Source organism: Rhodotorula graminis, assembly GCF_001329695.1.
Source record: "Rhodotorula graminis WP1 unplaced genomic scaffold RHOBAscaffold_3, whole genome shotgun sequence".
NCBI lineage: Eukaryota > Fungi > Basidiomycota > Microbotryomycetes > Sporidiobolales > Sporidiobolaceae > Rhodotorula > Rhodotorula graminis.
Window position 1 is genome coordinate 1,540,902 of NW_017264930.1, and position 22,243 is coordinate 1,563,144.

The 22,243-nt window shown below is 68.2% G+C and overlaps 7 protein-coding genes across 7 annotated transcripts; 2 read left to right on the top strand and 5 right to left on the bottom strand.

The window, feature by feature from the left end:
- Positions 1 to 363: 363 nt before the first annotated feature.
- RHOBADRAFT_25148 (uncharacterized protein) lies at positions 364 to 3,040 on the bottom strand. Its single transcript, XM_018412668.1, has 8 exons — positions 2,355 to 3,040; positions 2,258 to 2,288; positions 1,951 to 2,186; positions 1,569 to 1,880; positions 1,424 to 1,492; positions 1,190 to 1,339; positions 571 to 1,110; positions 364 to 488 (listed from the first exon to the last, which is right to left on the bottom strand). The coding sequence occupies exons 1-8, from the start codon at positions 2,829 to 2,831 to the stop codon at positions 450 to 452; spliced, it is 1,854 nt and encodes a 617-aa protein (XP_018273285.1). The 5' UTR covers positions 2,832 to 3,040; the 3' UTR covers positions 364 to 449.
- Positions 3,041 to 3,616: 576 nt separating this feature from the next.
- RHOBADRAFT_52173 (uncharacterized protein) lies at positions 3,617 to 5,062 on the bottom strand (the record flags this gene model as incomplete). The annotated part of the gene is made up of 4 exons (XM_018416208.1): positions 3,617 to 3,756; positions 3,839 to 3,890; positions 3,962 to 4,501; positions 4,568 to 5,062. The coding sequence occupies 4 exons, from the start codon at positions 5,060 to 5,062 to the stop codon at positions 3,638 to 3,640; spliced, it is 1,206 nt and encodes a 401-aa protein (XP_018273286.1). The 3' UTR covers positions 3,617 to 3,637.
- A 76-nt stretch (positions 5,063 to 5,138) lies between these two features.
- Positions 5,139 to 6,047, top strand: RHOBADRAFT_42452 (uncharacterized protein; the record flags this gene model as incomplete). Its single annotated transcript, XM_018414059.1, has 4 exons — positions 5,139 to 5,149; positions 5,208 to 5,233; positions 5,311 to 5,892; positions 5,968 to 6,047. The coding sequence occupies 4 exons, from the start codon at positions 5,139 to 5,141 to the stop codon at positions 6,045 to 6,047; spliced, it is 699 nt and encodes a 232-aa protein (XP_018273287.1).
- A 1,272-nt stretch (positions 6,048 to 7,319) lies between these two features.
- On the bottom strand, positions 7,320 to 8,682 carry RHOBADRAFT_52175 (uncharacterized protein; the record flags this gene model as incomplete). The annotated part of the gene is made up of 8 exons (XM_018416209.1): positions 7,320 to 7,436; positions 7,517 to 7,735; positions 7,819 to 7,899; positions 7,969 to 8,028; positions 8,086 to 8,202; positions 8,278 to 8,322; positions 8,391 to 8,522; positions 8,598 to 8,682. The coding sequence occupies 7 exons, from the start codon at positions 8,680 to 8,682 to the stop codon at positions 7,542 to 7,544; spliced, it is 714 nt and encodes a 237-aa protein (XP_018273288.1). The 3' UTR covers positions 7,320 to 7,436; positions 7,517 to 7,541.
- A 1,162-nt stretch (positions 8,683 to 9,844) lies between these two features.
- On the bottom strand, positions 9,845 to 11,017 carry RHOBADRAFT_42454 (uncharacterized protein; the record flags this gene model as incomplete). The annotated part of the gene is made up of 7 exons (XM_018414060.1): positions 9,845 to 9,945; positions 10,013 to 10,060; positions 10,129 to 10,197; positions 10,263 to 10,388; positions 10,465 to 10,581; positions 10,666 to 10,824; positions 10,954 to 11,017. The coding sequence occupies 7 exons, from the start codon at positions 11,015 to 11,017 to the stop codon at positions 9,845 to 9,847; spliced, it is 684 nt and encodes a 227-aa protein (XP_018273289.1).
- A 1,805-nt stretch (positions 11,018 to 12,822) lies between these two features.
- RHOBADRAFT_52176 (uncharacterized protein) lies at positions 12,823 to 14,194 on the top strand (the record flags this gene model as incomplete). The annotated part of the gene is made up of 8 exons (XM_018416210.1): positions 12,823 to 12,907; positions 12,983 to 13,114; positions 13,183 to 13,227; positions 13,303 to 13,419; positions 13,477 to 13,536; positions 13,606 to 13,686; positions 13,770 to 13,988; positions 14,069 to 14,194. 7 exons carry the CDS (start codon positions 12,823 to 12,825, stop codon positions 13,961 to 13,963), a joined length of 714 nt encoding a protein of 237 aa, XP_018273290.1. The 3' UTR covers positions 13,964 to 13,988; positions 14,069 to 14,194.
- A 1,517-nt stretch (positions 14,195 to 15,711) lies between these two features.
- On the bottom strand, positions 15,712 to 22,155 carry RHOBADRAFT_42456 (uncharacterized protein; the record flags this gene model as incomplete). The annotated part of the gene is made up of 14 exons (XM_018414061.1): positions 15,712 to 15,812; positions 15,885 to 16,209; positions 16,274 to 16,405; positions 16,477 to 16,620; positions 16,689 to 17,518; positions 17,604 to 19,278; positions 19,358 to 19,552; positions 19,634 to 20,143; positions 20,228 to 20,346; positions 20,452 to 21,045; positions 21,170 to 21,245; positions 21,372 to 21,515; positions 21,630 to 21,732; positions 22,082 to 22,155. The coding sequence occupies 14 exons, from the start codon at positions 22,153 to 22,155 to the stop codon at positions 15,712 to 15,714; spliced, it is 5,022 nt and encodes a 1,673-aa protein (XP_018273291.1).
- Positions 22,156 to 22,243: the final 88 nt, after the last annotated feature.

Sequence of the window (22,243 nt, forward strand, 5' to 3'; positions counted from 1 at the left end):
CTGAGCAAAGGCGAAAACCGCTTCGCCTCCTTACGCGAGCAACTCATCGCCTCCGCGTCGGCCGCCGACGGGTCTCGAACCTCCACTTTTCGCTCTCCGATCTCCGGCCGCGCGTTTGCCGCGGCGTCCCCTCGGCGTCATCTCCTCCTCCCTCGGCTCGGGCTCGCTCGTCGACCAACTTGCAGCTCGTCAATCGCCTCAATCGCTCGCTCGTCGTCACGGTTTCGAGCGACGAGAATCTCGAAGCCCCGCTTTCCCAAGATTCAGCAGCTGCTCGGCGGCGAACCCTCGAAATCTCCTCAGCGGCGGACGGGCTCTCTCTCGCACGCGCTCGAGCTCCTCTCGTTGCTCGCACAGAGGGGTCCCGAGGTGCAAGAGAGCAAGAGTTGCAGAGGAAGATGCTGTACAAGAGGAGAGAGTGCGAGGAAGAGAGAGGGGACGAGGCCCGCTCAGAACCCGTTCGCGAGAAGCGACGCCGCCATCCTTGCCTGCGAGCGCGAGAGGAAAACGTGAGCATGCGGTCGGGAGCGCTCGAGGAAGGGGAGACAGAAGTGAGAGAGGAGGACGCACGTCGACCCGCTGCCGCCTGTCGCCCTCGACCTGGACCGAACTCGCCATGCTGCGCACCGTCCGCTTCTGCGCCTTCTGCGCCATGCTGCCCATGTCGGGCCCGCCCAGCCCTCGTCCCGACAGCGGATCGGGCGCGCCGGCGCCGAGCGAACCTGGTGCGGGCACGCTCGCGGCGAGCGGCGACGCCGGGAACGTGCGGCTCGGCGTTGGCGACGCCGGCGGGCCAGCGAGAGGACCGCGCACACCGCCGGCGCTCGTGACGGGCGACGCGCCGCTTGCCGACCGGCCCATGGGCGCACCCGACGGCGTCGTGTGGTAGATGACGCCCGCCTCGGGTCGGCGGATCGAGCGCATGGCCGGGCGCAGGACCTCGTACTCCTTGAGGCGCTGTTTCTCGTACAGGAGCGAGTTGCGGGCGTGGTCGAGGAGGGCCGAGAGGAGGTCGTTGTGCGTGTCGAGCGAGTGCCGGGTGAGGGACGGCTGCAGGTTGGTCGAGATGCCCTGGAGCCGGCGGCCGAGCGTCTCCTCGTAACGTTGCGCCTGCGCGCGAAACATGCCACGGCACGTCAGTCCGAGTATCGGGAGCGCCGGAGAGAGGCAGAGGGACGAGGGGACGCACCTCGTCAAGCTCCTCGAGCGCCTCGCTGACCCGGTCCGCCTTGAGCGATGACGAGCTGCGCAGCTTCTCAATCTCGCGCCGCTTGGCGATGCTCGACTTGACGGCACGACGATGCTCCTCGACGACTGCGTCTCGGCCCGAGAGCGTGTCCTGCGCGAGGGGACGAGGAGGGAGGAGAAAGTCAGTCAGGGCTCGCTCGATGTCGAGCTTGCGAGAAAGGGAGAGCGGGCGCACCTTTGCCGACTTGGCGTTGGCCGACTGGTAGAAGAAGACGTCGCCGAGCGTGACTTGCTCGTTGGTGCTCTGCAGGGAGGGCGCCAGAGGAAGGTCAGGCTCGTCGAGGGGCTTGCGGGCGAGGAAGGTGTCGAGGGGGACGCACCTGGGCAGCGAGCAAGTCGGCGTCCACCTTCATCGTCCTCGCGAGGCGCTTGAAGCCGCCGGCGAGTGGCGCGTACGGCTCGGCCATGGCGAACGTCTCGAGCTGGTCGCCCAACTCGCTCACGCTCGTCGCCGCCTCGCGCCGCTTCTTCGACACCTTGTCGAGCACCTTGCTCGCGTCGTTGAAGGTCGTCTCGAGGCGCGACATGCTGACCTTGGCCGCCGTGAGCGGGTCGTCGAGCTCGCCGGGCAGGCGCGACGCGCGGGAAAAGATGGACGGCGCCGACGACTTCTTGCGGGCCCGAGGGGTGTACTGCGGGCACGTCGGCAATGTCGTCAGGTTCGGGACACGTCGAGAGGAGGAAGGGCAGTAGGGGACGCACGCCAAAGTCGCTCTCGACGAAGCTCCTCGTCTCGTCGTCGCGGATGACGGCCGGGTCGCCCGTCAGGCGCACGACCCAGCGCTGAAAGGCCGTCTTGATGAGCCGGTCGTCCTCGTCATCGCTCGCGGCCGACGTCTGGTTGATGGGGAGGGCGGGAACGATCGACTGGGGGCAGGTGACGGCGAGGGCCGAGACGAGCGAGGTGAACTCGGTGTACGAGCGCGACACGGCGCGGTCTGCGCGACGGCGAGGGCGTTCAGTATGCGCGCATGCCCGGTGCATGACGCTGGGGAACAAAGGGACGCACAGCTCGAGTGGTGGAAGTTGGGCAGGTTGGTCTGCGAGACGGGGCGTCAGGGCTCTGCCTCGACGCGGTCGAGAACGGCAAGAAGGAGGGGACGCACCTCGACGTTGAACTTGACGTAGAGGTCCCGCTTGTTGCGCTCGAGCCCGAGGATGCGAACCCGGATGAAGCCCTCCCTCTGCTGCTGCTGCGAGGGCCCGCCCGCCGCGCCATCGTCCACCCTGCGTTGCCCTGCCCCGTCGACCGTGCGAGGGTATCTCGGCACCATGCTGCCGCCCTGCGCCTGCCCCTGTGCCCGCTGCGGCCCTCCTGCGCCGCTAGCTCCCCCGCTGCTGCTGCTGCCCCACGCGTCCCCGCTCGACCACGCCTCGCCCTGGCCGGGCGACGTCGGCGCACCGCCCGCGCCTCCTGGTGCGCGGTAGTCGCGCTCATAGCCGACGAGCGGCGAGCGCGGGGCGACGCTCGACAGGTGCGCGTCCGAGTGGTGGGGCTGGTGGTGCACCGAGGCCGACGCGGGGCGAGCTGTGCGCGACGACGGGTCGTATGCTGCCGGGTGCAGCGGGTCGTAGTCCTGCATCGAGAGCTCTTCGAGCTGGGCGGAGCAGGCTCGAGCCTTGGTCGGCGGCGAGAGCGAGAGCCGGAGGTTGACGAGGGGCGACGAGGCGGAGGCGGGTCGGCGAGGCGGCGGCGACGCGAGCTGCTGGTCGACGGTGGCGAGGGCGGCTTGGGCGCAGCAGCGAGGTGCGCAGGGCACGAACGTCGAAGGTCTGGCGGGCGTGCCGTGCGAGAGGTGGTGGTCAGGGGGCGAGGCTCACCGCCCGCGGGCGCCAACCACGAGAGAGCTGTCCGCGGAGGGAGCGGACGCACCGTTTCTCGCTCTTCTCCCGCACCAACACGGGTTGAGGGCACAGCGTCACTGGACTCAGCATCACTGGAGCGCAGACAGAAGCCCACAGCTCGAGCTTCCTGTCCGCCGACCCCCTCGCTTTGACCCAAGCTTTCAACGTGGAGACGGTGCCCAACTACGCTAGCGGTCCGCGCGACAGCTTAACTGATTGCCGAGCGTCTCAGATGGCGACACCCTCCCCTGCTCGCCCCGGAAGGAGAGCCACTTGCGCCCTTTTCCTCGCCGAGCCGGACGATCCGCTGCAGGGCTGCCGGCTCGCTACTTGACCTCGCTCCAGAGCTCGGCTGCAGTCCTACGCACCTGCAGCAGCGCAGCGAGACGCCGAGAGCGGATGCGTACGAGCAGAGAGGCTGCGAAGCGAGAAGGTAAAGCCAGCGAGACGAGGTCAAAGCGCACGACCGCAGCAGAAGAGCTCTCGAGCCTCTCGACGTGCTGCTCGACGACGGGCCCAAGACGAGTCGAGCACAGGAGCACGTTCATTGCGCGACGACCTTGGTGCGCTGCCAGAACCGGAACCGGTCGAGCCCCTTCTCCTGCGACGGGATGACGGTCGCTGTGTCGATGTCGTGGCGGTAGTGGTTCGGCGTGCGCGTGTCTGTGGGCGAGGGGAGCGTGAGTTCTGTTCCACGAGCGTACGCCGACGTGCTGGCTGGCGACCACGACGAGTCGGGACGCACCGGGCAGGGCGACGAACAGCTGCTGGTAGACAAAGTGGCCCGACACCGGATCCTGCGAGCCCACCGAGTCTGTCAGTCCACGTTCAGGAACGCCAGACAAAGGAGAAGAGAACGAGGGCGCACCTTCTGCAGCTCGGCGACGACCTCGCCCGTCGTGTACTCGCCGAGCCGAGGCTTCCTCGCCCGGCGGAACAGGCCCGGCCCGCTCGGGCCCGCGTCGCCGTCCGCCCCAGGCCCGCTCCTCAAACCGCCGAGCCCACCAAACATGCTCCCGACGACGCCGCCGACCTTGCTCGTCGCCCACCCAGTCCAGCTCTTGCTCCTCTCGGCGTCGACGGCCCTCCTGCGCTCGCGCTCGAGACGCTGCTCCTCCTCCTCCTCGGTGAGGCCGTTCGACAGGCGCGGCGCGTACCCTCCCGGCCGGTGCGAGTCCTCCCACACGGCGGGCCCGATCCAGCGCTTGGCCCAGTCGAGCCACGTCTCGCCCGCCTGGGCCTCGGCCGCGAGCGGGTCGGTGCCCTCGACGTAGAAGCGGACGAAGAGGGTCTCGGCGCCCGTGCGCGGGTCGACCGACAGGGACGACGAGATGCGGCGGTTGCGGCGCATGCGGGTCGACGACGACGAGCCGTGGAACGACAGGGGTGGGGGCAGGATGGTGCTGAGCTGTAGGCGCACGAACGGGGGGTCAGTGCGGGACCTCGACGCAGAGTGAGGGGGAGCAGGGCGCACCTCTTGGTCTGCTCGGACGCGCTCGACGCAGTCCTCAAAGACGCGGGTCGGGCTCGCCTCGGAGAAGAGCTCGCTGCCGAACGCGTAGGCGACGAGGACGAGGAGGCCGGCGCCGAACGAGACGACGACAAAGCTCGCGCCCTGGGTGGCGGCGACCTTGGCCTTGGCGCCTGCGCCGAGCTGGCGCCATTGCTGGCCCGACTGGTGGATGCGGGCCTCGCGCTCGAGGTGAGGGAGCGGGAAGGGCCCGAGGGACGGGCCCGAGTTGGGCCCACTGCCGCCCGAGGTTGCGCCTGCGCGGTCGAGCTGCGACAGGTACGGGTGCGGGTCGGACGAGGTGGGTGCCGAGGAGGAGGGGGCCGGGCGAGAGGACGAGGACGAGGTCGAGGAGGAGAGGGGGCGGGCAAAGGCGGTGGCGGGTAGCGAGGGGCGTGTAGGGCGAGCTGCTGCCCTCAGGATGACGACTGGCCGCACGAACGAGGCCATGGCGGACATGGTGAGCGGGACGAGGCCAACAGAGATGAAGCTCCCCCTCCTTGCTCTCCTCAGACCCTCACCCCGACCTCGCGCCATGAGTGGATTGTGAGCTGCTGTGCTCCACCGCAGCAGCACCGTAACTGACCTCGAACCCTGCCCACAGCTCTGCCTCGTCTGCGTTCAAGTCGGGTGCGCCTTCCCCCTCCCCTCCCCGCCTCGTCATGCACCGCCTCCGAGCCTGACCACTCGCTCTGTCCTGCGCGCAGCCAAGACCTTTGCCGACAAAGGTCACGCCCAGATCCAGCAGGGCTTCAAGCAGCTCGACTCGCGCGTCCCAATCGGCAGCCAGAAGCGCACCGACTCGTCCTCGGCACCACCAGGCGGCGCATCCTCGCCCGGCCTCGCCACCTACTCGAACCCGGCACCTCCCCCTCCTCCTCCGACCCGCACGGCAACTGGCGCCGCCGGACCGCCCCCGCCGCCCGGCCGTGGCCGCGCCGGCAGCGCCGCCTCGTCGTCGTACGCCGCTCCCGCCAACGCTTCGGGCCCCGCCGGCAAGGGCGTCTTCTCCGGCATGGACCAGCGCGAGAAGGAGGCCTTCTTCGCCCTCCTCGACGAGTACTTCTCGAGCCGGCCCCAGTTCGCCAGCCTCTTCCAGGGCGCAGGCGGCGCCGCGCCTCCTCCCGCAGCTCAGGCCCCGGCGCCGCCCGCTGCATCTCGACCGACGCCCGCACCGCCGGCCTACCCTGTCGGTCTGGGAACGGCCGTCGCGCTGTATGCGTACGAGGGCGGGCAGGCCGAGGACCTGTCGTTCGCCGAGGGCGAGCGCATCACGGTGCTCGAGATTGGTGCGTCCCTCTGCCCCCTCTCTCCTTCCCCTCGAACCTGCGCCCGTCACTTACTGTCTCTCTGAATGCTCGCAGTGAGCGACGACTGGATGAAGGGCGAGCTGAACGGTCGCAAGGGCATCTTCCCGAGCGCCTACGTCCAGATGCAGGGCTGAGCCCTCGTGCGCCCGCGGTCGCGCCGTCCCTCTCCCTCTGTCGTCCCCCTCCTCCTTATGTGCCCGCCGTTCCTGTCGTCCTCGCGTCGCCGTATCCTTCCTCGCCTTGCACTGTAGCACTCTTTCTCTCTCGAGGCTTGCGAGGAGAGAGGTTCGGCGTCGCAGAGGTCACTTGGACTCCTGCGCGCTCTCGAAAGTGATCGTGAGGCACGAGAGGAGAGAGGTTACGAGAGCATGTCAGAGCGACGGTCGGGTCCGTGGGGAGAAGCGGCGCCGACCACTCGGGCTGCATGGCGACGCGCAAGCGGATCGTGCGCGACGAGCAACTACCTCCTGCCCCTTGCGACATTCGAGCTGTCCTTACGAGAGAGCGAGAGCCGTCAAGTCGAGCCAGCGCACACAGCAGGACGAAGACGCAGGGCGAACCTTTCGACCATCTCGAGTTCCGGCCAGAAGCGCCCGCTCGAGGTTTCTCTCCTGCTGTACAACCTCTTCGCCGGCACAGCGCTTCCCAGAGGGTGGAGACCTGCAGCGCAGCCGGGCGGTGTCGAGCGAGGCGAGCGTTTGCTCGAGCGAGGAGCTGAGCGTGCACGGTTCCCTCGCCGAGTCGACCTTCGCATCCGGCCGGGCTCGCGTTCGCGGCAGCTCGACGTCGAGAGGGACGCAAAGGTCGAGCCGAGCTGTGGCTCGAGTCGAATCGGGCGTCCTGCGAGGAAGAGAGAGAGGAACACGAGGTCCGAGCGGACGAGGGAGCATGTGAGGGAACGGAGCGAGTCGGGTCGAGCGGAGCGATTGCGAGCCTCGTGCGGTCGAATAGCTCTCGTCGCTTGACGTGTCTCTATTCGGCGGGCGCGGTTCAGTCGCAAGGTTGAGCTCGCATAGCTTTTGTCTCGCTCGAGGGGAAGGAGGGCTCGAACGCTCTCGCCCGGCGCACTCTCGTCGAAGCCGGCTCGTCTGCAGCAGAGCTCGAGAGGGAGCTTCATCTAGCGGGCGAGCGCCTGAGGGCAGGGCAGCGGGAGCGACGAGGACGGCTGGGAGGTCCGTGCACGGCGAGCGCGCGGTCGTCGACGCTCGTGACTCTCTTTCTCTCTCGAACGCGTCCCGCCCGCCTGTGCTCCAGCCTGGCGATCAGGCCGACGTCCTTTGTTCGACGAGAGCGAGCAGGCTCTCGAGCAGGAGGAGAGAGGAGCGCACTCTCGCGAGTCGCCCTGTCTCTCGAGCTTTCTCGTCTCTCGTCTCGCTCGAGGGGTGCGGGGCAAGAGAGTGAGGAGGAAATGCATTGCGAGCGACCAAAGAGGGGATGACTACACAAGAAGAAGGGGGAGAGAGGGGGTCCGAGGCAGAGGAGACGGCGACGAGGTCGAGAGGGAAAGATCGGGCGCGAACGACCTGCGTTTGAGACGAGTGGGGCGGAAGAGAGTCAGTAAATGCGACTCGGGACGGGCGAGAGACCAAGTGAGGGGACGCACCTGGAGGAAAGAGGCTGAGGTCGGCTCAGACGAAGCTGCCGCCGACGCCGCCACCAATGCCGCCGCCGATGCCGCCGTCGAAGCCGCCGCTGAAGCCGCCGCCGCCGAGCGACGAGGAGCCGCCGAAGCCGCCGCCGAGCCCGTTGTCGTAGTCGCCGAAACCGCCGTCGAGGAAGCTGGCCGAGTCGAGCGAGCCCGCGCCGTCAAAGCCGCCGATGCCTGCGTGCGAGAGGTGGCTCGACGTCAGTGACGAGCGTCGTACCTGGGAAGAGGCAGAGAGAGAGAGAGAGAGGGGAGCGCACCGTTGAGCCCGCCGCCCGAGATGCCGTCGAGGCCGCCGCCGAGGCCGATTCCGCCGCCGAGGCCAAGGCCGCCGCCGAGACCTGCGTACGCTCGCGCGAAAGAGGTCAGTGCGTGTGTCGACAAAGAGAACGAGCGAGAGGTGGGCGCACCGTTGCCGATGCCGCCGTCGCGCTTCTCCTTGAGGCCGACGAGGACCGAGTCGGCGCTCACTGCGGGCGCGCGCCGGGTCAGAGACGTCTCGCGCGAGGGAGAGAGAAGGGACGCACCCTTCGAGTTGTGCTCCTTCTTGTGCGTCTGCTTGTAGCAGAACTCCTCGTAGTAGAACTCCTTGTCCTGGTAGTCCTTCTTGAAGTTGGCGAACAGGAACACGTCGGCGTTGCCGGCTGCGGGTCGGTGCGCTCGAGGGCGTGTCAGTCGCTGTCGTCGTCTCCACGAGATTGAGAAAGAGGGGGACGCACCGTCCTTGATCGCGACCTCCTTGTCGGTGCGGAGCTTGAACGCCTCTGCGGGTGGAGCGACGTCGAGGTCAGGCCATTCCTCGCTGACGCGTGAAGAGAGAAGATGGACGCACCGACGTCGGCGTAAAGGTTGCGGTAGCAGATCTCCCTGTAGCTCAGAGACTCCTCGGCGTTCTTCTGCGAGTAGTCGGACGCCGAGATGATGCCGTCGCCCAGGCCGTAGTCGTCGTAGCCGCCACCGTAGCCTGCGCGTCGAGTGAGGGTGGGCGAGAGTGTCAGTACAAGGTCTGAGAAGGAGCGAGAGAGAGAGAGGGACGCACCGCCCTTGCCGCCACCCGAGGGGAGCGCCGCGACGTTGAGCGCCGTGCCGGCGATCGTGAGGGCGATGAGCGTCTTGGTGAGCATCTTGAGGGTCGTGACGAGGACGAGGTGCGAGAGGTAGAAGGTCGAAAGGACGAGGAGGGTCGAGACGGTCGACGAGGGACGAGGATGGGAAAGGAAGCCAAGAGGGACAGGCGAGCGTCGTCGGCTGGTCCTCGAGGCTCGTCTCGGCCACAGCGAGGCTTGGATGCAGCGAGAGATGAGCCAGCGACCGGCCTCGGAGCGCAGCAGCGTGGCGGCCTGCGCGAGGACGACCGCTCGGACGCGCTCGAAAGGCGAAGCGCCGGGGAGGGCGCAGCTGGCAGGCGGCGAGCATGGACGCCAGCGTCGTCCGGGCTCGCTCGACGACCGAGAAGCGCCCTGTCGAGGGACACCGGCCTCGCGCGGCACCACTCGACGGTCGCGCGAGCCCTCCAGCCGGGTGGACGGTTGCGAGGCTGCGCGGCACCGTGCGCGGGTCGAAACTGGCAGACATTGTGGGCACAGCTCCTCGCCCGTCCACGCTCGTGACATGCTTGACCGCCCTCGGGCCGTTCGAGCTGCAGCGAGGCGGCGAGACGAGGCCATACATGGCGCGTCGGGCGGGTCGAAGCGGGAGGAGGAGTTGGCGGCAAGCTGGGCGCGAGGGCGAGGCTCGAGCAGGTCGAGGCGGGTGCAGGTCCCTTCGAGAGCGCGGGGGATGCCTCTGGCAGGCTGCAGGAGCGGAGATGTGAGCTGTGGGAGGGTGCCGGGGGAGGAGAGAGATGAGGACGCACAGCTCGATGGCGACGCGACGGGAGGGCTTGGCGACTAGACGCAGGCGCGCAGAGCAGCTATGAGCGAGTGTACAGGTATGCGCCAGCTCAGCAGCGTGTGCAGAGGGCGAGCGACGAGGGCCAGCGCGCTCTCCTCAACGAGAGCGGACGCCGACGTCGCCTCGCAGCTAGAGAGGGGGACCGCGGTCTTTGTCGAAGCGGCAGGAGTACTCTCCTCTCCTGCTCCTCTCGTGGTAGAGCGAGCGCGAGCGCCTCTCGCTGCGGGCGTGAACGAGAAGAATGCGAGGGTTGCCAAGTGACCGACTGGGCGAGAAAAGAGAAAGAGGAGGCGCGAGCAAGGCAGTCAAGAGGAGAGGAAGACAGTGCGAGATGAAGAGCAAGGGAGCTATCGAGAGAGGGGGCGATGGCGGTCGAGGAGGAGAGGAGCCCGCTCACGCCTGCACGTCCCTCTTGTAGAAGCCGCCGCCGTACCCGTCGCCGTACCCACCGCCGTAGCCGTCGCCGCGGAAGCCGTCGTCATAACCGCCGTAGCCTGCGAGTGTGCGGGTCCGAGTCAGGGCGGGCGTCAAAGTGGACGAGGGAGGAGAGCGTGGACGCACCGCCCTTGCCGTAGCCGCCCTTGCCGTAGCCGTAGTCGTTGTCGTACCCTGCGCGCGACGTGGGCGAAGGTCAGTCGGGGGCTTGGATGTGTGAGAGAGAGAGAGTTGGGACGCACCCTTGCCGCCAAAGCCGCCGCGACCGCCGAACGAGCCGTAGTTGTCGCGGCCGCCGTAGCCGCCGTAGCCTATGTGACGAGGCGAGACGAGTCAGTTCGAGGAGCGGCGAATGAGAGAGCGAGAGGGAGCGCACCGCCGATGCCGCCGTCAAAGCCGTAGCCAAAGTCGTCGAGCGAGAAGAGGCCATCCTTGTCGTTGAAGCCGCGCTTGTAGTGGCCGCCCTTGCCGCCGTCGATGACGGCCGTGTTCTGCTTCTTGACTGCAAGGGCGGGCGAGGGCAAAGGTCAGGGACGATCGTCGACGAGGACGAGGACGAGAGAGAGAGGTAGGCGCACCGTCCGAGTCGTGCTGCTTGAGGTTGAACTGCTTGTAGCAGAACTCCTCGTAGTAGTACTCCTTGTCGTTCGAGTCCTTCTTGATGCCGTCGAACAGGAACACGTCCTTGCCCTTGTCTGGTGGGGGAGGGAGAAGAGGTCAGGTCCTCGTTCGGCTCGCCTCGACGCGCCTCGAGAGAGAGAGAGAGACGAGGGACGCACCATCCTGGACGAGCACTTCCTTGTTGTAGCGTTGCTTGTGCTTGGCGACGTCGGCGTAGAGGTTGCGGTAGCAAAGCTCCTTCATCGATGCTTTGAGCGCCTTCTCGTTCTTCCTGAAGTCCGAGTCCTTGACGACGTCCGTGCCGCCGCCGCCGTAGCCTGCGAGGGCGCGTGCGAGGACGAGGAGAGAGGAAGGGGAGGCGGAAGGGAGAGGTGAGAGTCAGTGACGGTGCTCCTGTGCGACGACGACGACGACGAGAGGAAAAGAGAGAGAGAGAGGAGACGTACCGGCGTCGGGCGCAGCGATCGCGAGCGCGGCGCCGGCCAGAGCGAGGAGGGTCGAGGTGAGCATGGTCGAGGTCGAGGTGGGCGAGAGGGTCGAGGGTCGAGGGTCGAGGAGAGGGGCGAGAGTGCGGAAGGGAGGAAAGAGAGCGTGCGGCGCGAGCGGCCCAGGTTTACAACTGACGGCGAGTCCTCGCTCTCGCGTTGCGAGCCGAGACGATCTGCGAGCCTTGGCGCGAGCTGCGACCGGGCTCGAGCTGGCGCCGACGGCGCGGCGAGCGAGGGCGGACCGCGCCGGAGCGGAGCTGGCGAGCACCCCGAGCTGCAGCGCAGGTGCCAGAGTATGCCTGGGCAGTCCGGGCCCACCGCGAATGAGAGCGAGTGAGAGGAGACGGAGCTGCAAGGCGAGGCGAGAACGACGAAGCGAGGTCGGCCCACCGGACCACCCGCCGGCCGCGACAGGCGGCCCGCCCTGTTCGACTCTCAGCGCAAGAGAGCATCCGAGCGAGCTCGGCGGCCAGCAAGGCGCGGACAGCGTCGAGGCGGAGGGTCGAGCCGGCCGCGAGCACGAGCAGGCGAGCTGAGAGTCGCCCGAGCCCACCGCCCGCCGCCAGCAGGTGCCTAGCTCGGCCCACGACTACGCTGACCAGCCGGATGGCCGTCGCGTGCGCCCGATTGCGCCTGGTGGCTCGGTCGAGAAGCAGAGGGAGGAGGGGAGGGTGCGACGGTCGGGCAACGCGCGAGGTGTCGTCGAAGAGGGCTGTGGCGGTAGCTGGCAGGTCATAGAGACCTGCAGAGGCATCGCAAGGCAAGTCAGTACCCGTGCGAGGCTTCGCTGTCGCGCCAGACTCGCCAACTGATGAGGGGAGAGATGAGACGCACCTCGACGCCTCTGCGCACGAGCGCAGGCCCCAGCAGGCACCACGCGTGCTGGCTTGCCGGCGAGCAGGTCCAGAGTGCAGCAAGCTCGCAGCGTGGCGGGCTGAGCGTGAGACGACGAGGCGATTTCGTCGACGAACCTGCTCCCTCGCGTTCTCGCCGTACAGCTCTCAGCCGCACCAGACGGCCCTCCAGCACTCGCACGCTGTACACTACAGCTCGTTAGACCCGCTACGCGCTCGGCGCGCCGCTCTCGCCGCCCTCACCCTGCGCCTCGTCCTCTCGACGCGCCGCACCACTTTCCTGCACCCACCCACGCTCTCGACTGGGCGTTGGGGCTGGCGAGGTCGACCTGGGTCACTACAGCAGCGCAGCACTCGGTCGCAGAGCCGTGGCGAAGCGCTGCCGTGGCGCGACCAACCCGCGTTCCTCCTCCGACTTGCCTCGCTCGACAAACCCCCGCCCTCCTCCTCTCACGCACCAGGGCCAGCTCGGACGACGTCAACGCCATCCAGACATCTCGGGCGAGCGGTGCTGGTGGATCCGGACCGGCTCCGACGTGTCCGCCTGGCTGGCCGCGCAGCCTCGCAACCGTCCACCCGGCTGGAGGGCTCGCGCGACCGTCGAGTGGTGCCGCGCGAGGCCGGTGTCCCTCGACAGGGCGCTTCTCGGTCGTCGAGCGAGCCCGGACGACGCTGGCGTCCATGCTCGCCGCCTGCCAGCTGCGCCCTCCCCGGCGCTTCGCCTTTCGAGCGCGTCCGAGCGGTCGTCCTCGCGCAGGCCGCCACGCTGCTGCGCTCCGAGGCCGGTCGCTGGCTCATCTCTCGCTGCATCCAAGCCTCGCTGTGGCCGAGACGAGCCTCGAGGACCAGCCGACGACGCTCGCCTGTCCCTCTTGGCTTCCTTTCCCATCCTCGTCCCTCGTCGACCGTCTCGACCCTCCTCGTCCTTTCGACCTTCTACCTCTCGCACCTCGTCCTCGTCACGACCCTCAAGATGCTCACCAAGACGCTCATCGCCCTCACGATCGCCGGCACGGCGCTCAACGTCGCGGCGCTCCCCTCGGGTGGCGGCAAGGGCGGTGCGTCCCTCTCTCTCTCTCGCTCCTTCTCAGACCTTGTACTGACACTCTCGCCCACCCTCACTCGACGCGCAGGCTACGGTGGCGGCTACGACGACTACGGCCTGGGCGACGGCATCATCTCGGCGTCCGACTACTCGCAGAAGAACGCCGAGGAGTCTCTGAGCTACAGGGAGATCTGCTACCGCAACCTTTACGCCGACGTCGGTGCGTTCATCTTCTCTCTTCACGCGTCAGCGAGGAATGGCCTGACCTCGACGTCGCTCCACCCGCAGAGGCGTTCAAGCTCCGCACCGACAAGGAGGTCGCGATCAAGGACGGTGCGTCCCCCTCTTTCTCAATCTCGTGGAGACGACGACAGCGACTGACACGCCCTCGAGCGCACCGACCCGCAGCCGGCAACGCCGACGTGTTCCTGTTCGCCAACTTCAAGAAGGACTACCAGGACAAGGAGTTCTACTACGAGGAGTTCTGCTACAAGCAGACGCACAAGAAGGAGCACAACTCGAAGGGTGCGTCCCTTCTCTCTCCCTCGCGCGAGACGTCTCTGACCCGGCGCGCGCCCGCAGTGAGCGCCGACTCGGTCCTCGTCGGCCTCAAGGAGAAGCGCGACGGCGGCATCGGCAACGGTGCGCCCACCTCTCGCTCGTTCTCTTTGTCGACACACGCACTGACCTCTTTCGCGCGAGCGTACGCAGGTCTCGGCGGCGGCCTTGGCCTCGGCGGCGGAATCGGCCTCGGCGGCGGCCTCGACGGCATCTCGGGCGGCGGGCTCAACGGTGCGCTCCCCTCTCTCTCTCTCTCTCTGCCTCTTCCCAGGTACGACGCTCGTCACTGACGTCGAGCCACCTCTCGCACGCAGGCATCGGCGGCTTTGACGGCGCGGGCTCGCTCGACTCGGCCAGCTTCCTCGACGGCGGTTTCGGCGACTACGACAACGGGCTCGGCGGCGGCTTCGGCGGCTCCTCGTCGCTCGGCGGCGGCGGCTTCAGCGGCGGCTTCGACGGCGGCATCGGCGGCGGCATTGGTGGCGGCGTCGGCGGCAGCTTCGTCTGAGCCGACCTCAGCCTCTTTCCTCCAGGTGCGTCCCCTCACTTGGTCTCTCGCCCGTCCCGAGTCGCATTTACTGACTCTCTTCCGCCCCACTCGTCTCAAACGCAGGTCGTTCGCGCCCGATCTTTCCCTCTCGACCTCGTCGCCGTCTCCTCTGCCTCGGACCCCCTCTCTCCCCCTTCTTCTTGTGTAGTCATCCCCTCTTTGGTCGCTCGCAATGCCTTTTCACCCATCTTCCCTGCCGCCGCACCTCTCGAGCGAGACGAGAGAGACGAGAAAGCTGGAGAGACGAGGCGACCCCGAGAGAGGGCTTCCCTCTCCTCCTGCTCGAGAGCCTGCTGGCTCTCGCCTCAATCAGAGGGCGACGGCGTGGTCGCCAAGCTCGAGCAGAGGGAGGCGGGCCGCGTTCTCGAAAGAGAGAGCCAGGAGCGTCGACGACCGCGCTCGCCGTGCACGGACCTTCCAGCTGTCCTCGTCGCTCCCGCTGCCCTCTCTCAGGCGCTCGCTTGCTAGATAAAGCTCCCTCTCGAGCTCCCTTGCAGACGAGCCGGCTGCGACGAGAGAGCGTTGTGCGAGAGCGTCCGACCCTCCTTCCCCTCGAGCGAGACGAAAGCTGTGCGAGCTTGGCCCTGCAACTGGTTCGTGCTCGCCGAATAGAGATGGGTCAAGAGCCGAGAGCTGTCCAACCGCACGAGCCTCGCAATCGCTTTGCTCGTCCCGACTCGCTCCGTTTCCTCGCATGCTCCCTCGTCCGCTCGGACCTCGTCCTCTTCTCTCCTTCTCGCACGCCGCCCGGGTCGACTCGAGCAACAGCTGGGCTCGACCTTTGCGTCCCTCTCGACGTCGAGCTGCCGCAAACGCGAGCCCGGCCGGTTGCGAAACTCGACTCGGCGAGAGAACCGTGCACGCTCGGCTTCTCGCTCGAGAAACGCTCGCCTCGCTCGACACCGCCCGGCTGAGCTGCATGTGGCTCGGTCTGGGCAGCGCCGTGCTGGCGCAGAGGTTGCACAGCAGGAGAGAGACGTCGAGCGAGCGCTCGCAGCCGGAACTTGAGAAGGTCAAGCGGTTCGGCTTTCGCGCAGCGTTCCTCTCAAAGCGTGCGCCGTCGCTACGAGCATCGACTAGAGCTCCAACGAGCGCTCTCGCGTATCGTGCACGGCGGGCGAAAGCGACAGTGCTGCGCCTGCACGAGCTGAAGAGAACGAAATCGACAGAGGGCGCGCCGGACGGGTCGGAAGAGCATGACGGGAATGGTGGAGTGGCCTGAAGGAGAAGCAGAGAGCCCCTGGCACCAGTGCGGGAATCGCTAGCGGCGACGAGGAGGCGAGACAGCGCGAGGTGAGGGGAGGCCTGAGCGCGCCAACTCCTCGAAAGCCTGTCGCCATCGACAACCCTCAGATCGCTACGCTTGACTTGCGCACGCCATCTGAGGCTAGACGAGGTAGGCCTGTCGTGTCCGACTGTCTCTCACGTCGGGCTCTCGTGTCGCACGCTCGAGGGTCGAGAAAGAGAGAGCGTCCATGGCATACAGAGAGTGTACAGCAGCCCGGCGCGAGGAGAGGTATGTACTGATGCGGGCAGTGAGGGCGACAGACATCGAGGGGGTAGACGAGGCGCAACAAGGTCGGGAAAGGGGAGGGAAGGAAGGAGGGTCGCGAGGACGGACTCTGCGAGGGGCACGTGCGTCAGGGCTTGCTGCAGGCGAGAGCGAGAGAGTGGACGCACAAGAAAGACACAGGGACAGGGCGAGGTTACTCCCAGCGGCGCACCCGAGAGGGACTCGGTGGCGGCGCCGCCGACGGGCTCGACGAGAGCGGGAACTGCAGCGACGCACGCTTGAGGTCGACGGACGCTGCACAGAGATCATCGTCAGGACAGGGAACGGCGAAAGTGTGGCGAGAGGGCGAGAGAAAGTGGGACGCACTGCGCGAGTGGTGGACCGAGCCCGTGCCGGACCCAAACGGCGTCTCGATGCGGCCGCCGCCGACTCGTGGCGCAGGTACGCTCGGCAGAGCGTTGGCGGCGCGCGAGTCCCGCATCGCGTTGTTCGGGTACGACGCGATAAAGTTCTTGGTCGGCGACGCGCTCGACGACCTGCTCGGGGCGATCAGGGCCTCGTCGGCGTCCGAGGCGGCAAAGCGCTGCAGGTCGCGCTCGGCGCGGTCGCTGCGCCGTTTGAGGTCCGAGATCTCGGTCCTGGACGAGTCGAGGAGCGACTCGAGGTGCTTGATCTCGGAGCGAAGGCGGGACTGCAACGACGAAACCGAGTAAGTCGAGGGTTCAAGGGGCAGGACTAGGGAAAGGCCGACGCACCACGTTGAGCTCGGCAAGCTCGCGAACCTTCTTCTCGCTCGCGAGCTCGTCGCGCAGGCGGTCGGGCGTCGTGTCGCGAGGGACCTGCTTGGCGAAAGCCGCCCGGCGCTCGGCCTCGAGCTGATGCTGGTACTGCGAGCGGCAGGGCATGTCAGGTCTGCGCGCGACGCAGGGAACGAGAGAAAGGAGGAAGGTTGACGCACGTCCTCGACCGAGAGAGTGAGGGCGGCACGGGCTCGCTCGAGCGTGCGGACGTAGGCGTCGCGCTTGTCGCGGTCGGCGCGGATGCGGTCCATCTCGGCGTTCTGCAGGCGCTGCGCCTCCTCGAGGACGCGAATGTGCTCGACCTGCACGCAGAGAAAGGGATTTAGAGGAGGGAATAAGAGGGAGAGCGTGGGCAGGAACAGGGACGCACGACGGTCCTGCCGGCCTTCTCCTCGGCGACGACGAGTCGGGCCTTGGTCGATGCAAGCTCGGCGCGCAGGTCGCCGTTGATCTTGTCGAGGTCGAGGAGGTGGAAGCGCTGCGCCTCGACCTGCTTGTCGAGCTCGACGAGGTCGACCTCGCGCTGCTTGACCGTCTCCTGCTCGGCCTCGTACAGCGCCTTGAACGCCTCGACGTCGCGCAGCGCGGCATCTCGGTCGCGACGAGCCTGCACGGCGTCGTCCTCGAGGACCTGGAACTGGGCGTGGACGCCGGCGAGCTCGTGGTCGGCCTTCTCGCGCGCGTGAAGCATCTGCTCGGCCGTCTCGGTGCGCAAGAGCTCAAACTCGAGCTCGTGCGCCTGCTGGGCGCGCTCGAGCGCGACGTTCTTTTCCTCGAGCTGGGCGAGCGCTGAGGCCTGGCCGGCGACCTTGCGCTCGAGGTCGCGCCGGTGCGCCGTGGCGTCGGTCGCCTCGCGACGAGCGTGTTCGAGGTCGCCCTGGAGGCGCTCGACGTGCTTGGCGCCGTCACGCTGTGCGAGCGTGAGCTCGGAGCCGACCTTGGACAGCTGGAACTTGAGGTCGGCGATCTCGGCCTCTCGGATCTTGGCGACCTCGAGCGCGCGTTGGCGGTCCGACGCCTGCTCGTCGACGAGCTTCTTGAGCGACAGGAGGTCGGCGCCGGCCTTGTCCTGGGCGACACGAGACGACTCGAGAGCGCCGGTGGTGGCGGCGAGCTCCTGCTGGAGCGACGAGGCGAGGCTCTCGGCCCGACGGGCGCGGTCGCTTGCGGCGTCGAGCTGCTGACGAGCGGTGGCGGCATCTGCAGTGAGAGGCAACGAGGAGGACGACGTCAGTACAGAGTGAGAGAGGAAGAGAGAGAGAGGGAACAGGTGGCGAGGACGGACCGGTGCGCAGGCGGGTGAGCTCGCCCTCCTTGGCCCGCAAACGCTCGTCGCCGTCCCTGTGCGCCCGCTGCAACGCCGCCACCTCGGCCTTGGCCGCCCTCGCGTCCGCCTCGAGCGCGACAAACTTGGCCCTCGCCTCGGTCGACGCCCTCGTCTCGGCCTCGACGCGCCCCTCGAGCTGCCGCATGGCCGCCGTGAGCCTCTCCTGCTCGCGACGCCGGTCCTCCTTGACCTCGCCGAGCTCGCGCTCGATGCGGGCGACGCGCTCGAGCGCCTCGCTCCGCTCGCGCCGGACGCGCTCCCACTCGAGCGTGTCGACGCTCGTCTGGCGGGCGAGCTCGGCCTCGCGCTGCTTGGCGACCGCCTGCGCCGCCTGGAGCGCTTCGACGAGCTTGGTCTGCGTGGCGTACGACGCGCCGCGCTCCTCGAGGCGCGAATCGGCGGTGCGGCGCGCAGAGAGCGCCTCGTCGAGCTGGGCGGCGACGGCGTCGTAGTCGCCCTGCGCCGCCTCGAGCTCGGCCTGGAGGTCGACCTCGCGCTGCGCCGCACGCTCGAGCGCGCCGACCTGCTCGAGCGAGAGCTGGCGCTCCTGCTCGAGGCTGCGCGCGAGCTCGTCCTGGTCGCGCTCGAGCTGGGCCTGGCGCTCCTCGAGCTCGCGCCGGACGCGCTCCTCGTCGTCGGCGCGCTTTCTGGCCTCGGCGAGCTCGTGCTCGCGGCGGCGCAGCTCGTCATCGCTCCTCGCGGCGGCAAGCAGAGGGCGCACGCGCTGGAACAGGGGCCACCAGGGCCACGCGCGCAGCTGGGCGTAGATGCGCGCGTTGCGCTGGATCGTGCGCACGGCGCCGGCGCGGTGCAGGACCTTGACGGCCTGGCGGCGGGCGACGAACCGGCGCGCGGCGGCCTGGACCCGCGTCACGATGCCGCTCAGGGCCGCGTCGCGGCGCTCCTCGAGCTCGGCGAGGATGCCCGCCTTGAAGAAGGCCTTGGTGAGTCCGAGGCGGTACGTCGTCGGGTCGAGGCCGGCGTGGCGCAGGATGGTCGCGCACGCCTCGGCGCCGTCGACGAAAGCGCCGCCCGACGACGGCAAGGTGCCGAGCGGGAGGAGGAGCTCGAACCGGCGGCGCAGGTCGGCGAAGGCGAGCCGGTTCGGGTAGCCGAGGCGCGCGATGCGGATGCCCTCGAGGACGCCGTTGCACCGCAGCTGGTCGAGGACGAGGGGCACGTCGATGCTCGACGGCGACTTGTCCGGGTTGGGCACGATGCAGCGCACAAAGTGGGGCTGCGTCGCGTGCAGCTGCGACAGGAGGAGCGACAGCTGCTCCTTGTGGCGCTGCCCGACCGTGCGGAAGTTGCCCTTGCGGACCCGGGTGCGCGGACCTCCTCCTCCTGCGACGACGAGCTCGCCGTCGGACGCGGTGGTCGTGGCGGCGGCGGCGACGTCGGCGTACTCGGCGTACATGCGCTTGACGTAGTCGTCGCCGCTGCGGGCGAGGAGCGCCGTGACCGAGTCGTTGAGCGGGTCGCGGTTCTTGTCGATCCAGCCGTCGGTGCGGTACTCGACCTTGCCGGCGTAGTGCGCGATCGTGAAGCCCTGCGACAGGCGCGACGGCGTGTACTGCTTGTACGGCTCCGAGACGGGCTTGGTCGACGCGAGCTGGTGCAGGGCGTTGGTGAACTGCGACGGCGACGAGTCCGAGTGAGTGACGGTCGCGCGAGAGAGCGAGAGAGCGAGACCGCGTGAGAAGAGGACGCACCGAGGCGTCGTTCTTGCGGGTGATGCTCGCGTCCTCGAGGCAGGCGAGGACACCGAGAGGCGCCGTGCCCTCGATGAGGTCGATCGTCGGCTGCAGCTCGAGGCCAAAGTTGACAAAGTCCCACTGGATGTCCTCGCGCGCGTACTCTTCTTGCTCGAGGACGAACATGTGGTGGTTGAAGAACTGCTGGAGCTTCTGCGGGCGGCAAAGGTGGACGGACTGGGTCAGTCGAGGATGCGGGCGAGGGGGAGGAAAGAGAGACCGAGCGGGACGGACCTCGTTCGTGTAGTTGATGCACAGCTGCTCGAAGCCGTTCGTCTCAAAGATCTCGAAGCCGGCAATGTCGAGGACGCCTATGAACGCCTGCTTGCTGTGCTGCTGAGCGGCAGCCGCGACCGCCGACGCCGACGACGTCGCGCCCGACGAGCCCGAGGCGCCCGAGCCGGCGAGCGACACGTTGATGCGCTCGACGAGGGCGGCAAAGTTCTTCTCGTACAGGCTCTTGGCAAGGGCGCCGAGCTCGGCGACGACCTGGTCGCGCGACCGGCTCTGGACGACGACCTCGCGGCCGGCCTTGACGCGCGGGCGCAGGAGCGCGTCGGCGAGCGCGTCGGCGGGCACGCCGAGCAGGTACGCCGCCTTTTCGAGGGCGGCGCGCGACGAGAGCGAGGCCGTCGTCGTGCCCGACACCGAGAGCGAGAGCTGGCCGAGGTGGAGGATGGTCGCGATCGTGCGGAACAGCGACAGCTGCTCGGTCGAGGTGAAGCCGACCGTGTCGAGGGCGCGCTGCAGGCGGCGGAAAAGGCGAGGGTCGAGTCAGTTGGCGGGACGAGGGGGAAGGAGGGGGACGAAAGAGGCAGAGGGACGCACAACGAGCGCCGACCATTCTGCGCGGTCGTCCATGCCGTCGACGTCTTGCCGCGAGTGCGCGAGGTACTCGAAGGCGGCGGAACCCTTGTCGTGCGCCTCGTCGGCGAGCAGGAGCTTGTCTGCGAGGGGAGGACGCACGGACCGCCGGTGGGCGCGTGAGTGACTCGTCTCGACGTGCGGGCGCCCAGAGAAAGAGGGAAAGAGAGAGAGAGACAGAGACGCACCGAGTAGGCCACGGTCGGCGCCTCGGAGCAACCAGAAGAAGACGTGGAAGCCGCGCTCGTCCTTGCTGCGCCCGACGACGCGGCTCTTCTCGAGCAGGTACCAGTCGATGGCGGCGCCCGAGATGGACCCGCCGGGCGTGAAGAAGATGCGGACAAACTTGCCGAACCGGGACGAGTTGTGGTTCTTGACCGTCTGGGCGTTGCCGAACGCCTCGAGGATCGGGTTGGCGTCGAGGATCTGCTGCTCGAGGCGGCCGAGTCGAGGCGCCGGCCCTCCTCCTGCTCCTCCTGCTTCTCCCGCACCGCCCGAACCGCTCCCCGAAGCCGCGGCCGCATGCCGTGCCGCGACGAGGTCGACCGACTCGCTCCTGCTCACGCCCGTCGCCGCGCCCGAGGCAGTGCGGGGGTCTGCGGCCCTCGCGGCGAGGTACTGGATCACCTTCTTGGTGTTCTCGGTCTTGCCTGCGCCCGACTCGCCCGTGACAAGGACGCTTTGCGACTGATGGCCGCGCTGGTCGACGAGGTTGAGCCACGCGCGCTCGGCGACGGCAAAGACGTGGGGCGGCTGCGACGCGCGACGCGACGACTTGTAGGCTGTTGGCGGGGCATGCGGCGGGGAAGGAAGAGGAGGGAGGGCGAGAGGGGAGGAAGAGGGGGGAGAGAGCGAGTCAGTGCGGGAGAGGGCGGGCTGCGAGAGGACGAGGCCGCGGCGACGCACACTCGACGACTTGAGGAGAGTAGATGGGCAGGTTGCGGTACGGGTTGACGGCGACGAGGAACAGGCCCGAGTAGGTCTGCGGCGGAGCAGGCGAGTTTGAGGTCGGACGAGGGAGCGAGGCGAAGGAGGGGATGGGGCGGCGAGTTCTCGTCAGTCGCGTGTCGGTGGGAGTTAGTGAGGAGGGAAGAGAGCAGGGACGCACGTAGATGTCGCCGCGGTGGAAGCGGTAGCGCAGGTTGTGGACGACGGAGGCCTCGTTGAGGTACGTCAGGTCGGCAATGTCGCCGACGCCGTCAAAGTTTGGCGGGTTGACGCGGGTGAGGAGGTCTGTCTCGACGGTGCGCATCTGTGTCGAGGGAGTGACGGGTGTCAGTACGAAGGCGAGAGGGAGAGCGGCACGGCAGGACGACGAGTCGAGCCGGCCGTGTCCCAGGAGTGAGTGAGCGAGGCGGCGACTCACATCGTCGCCGGCTTCGAGGGCGACGGTCGAGGTGGCGTCGTCGTCGTTGTCCTTGACGACCCAACCTGCGAGGTAGCCATTGCGGTCGTCGGGAACCCAGACCCTGCGCGACGAGGAGGAGGGAGGGCAAGGGTCAGTACGGGTTGGCTCGCGGGGGAAGGGGCTGTTGGGGATGGCGAGGTGGTGCAGGAGTGGCGAGGGTGCAGGTCGGCGGTCGAGGACGAGGGTGGAGAGGACGAGGGGTCGGTGATCGTTCAACACACGGTCCCCGAGTCGAGGAGCGTGCCTGGTCGAGGGTGGCTCGCGGGGCCGTGTGCGCGTGTTTGTTGCGCGTTGTTGGCGAGTGTGAGTGGTGTGAGAGGACAGGGCGCAGGCCCAGAGGGGGAGTTGGGGCTGGCCGCGAGGAGCGACGGACGAGGGAGGGAGGGAGGGAGAGGGGAGCGGCGACGGACCACTTGCGCTGGGACCACTGGGCGAGGGCGAGTTGAGACTGGGGCGAGTCTGGCTGAGAGCTGTGCCCGTGCATCTCGCTGGCGGGAGAGCGGATGCAGGGCGTTTGAGGGAGAGATGCGACGACGAGGAGGCGACGACGACGACAAGTCGTCGCCCCTCCC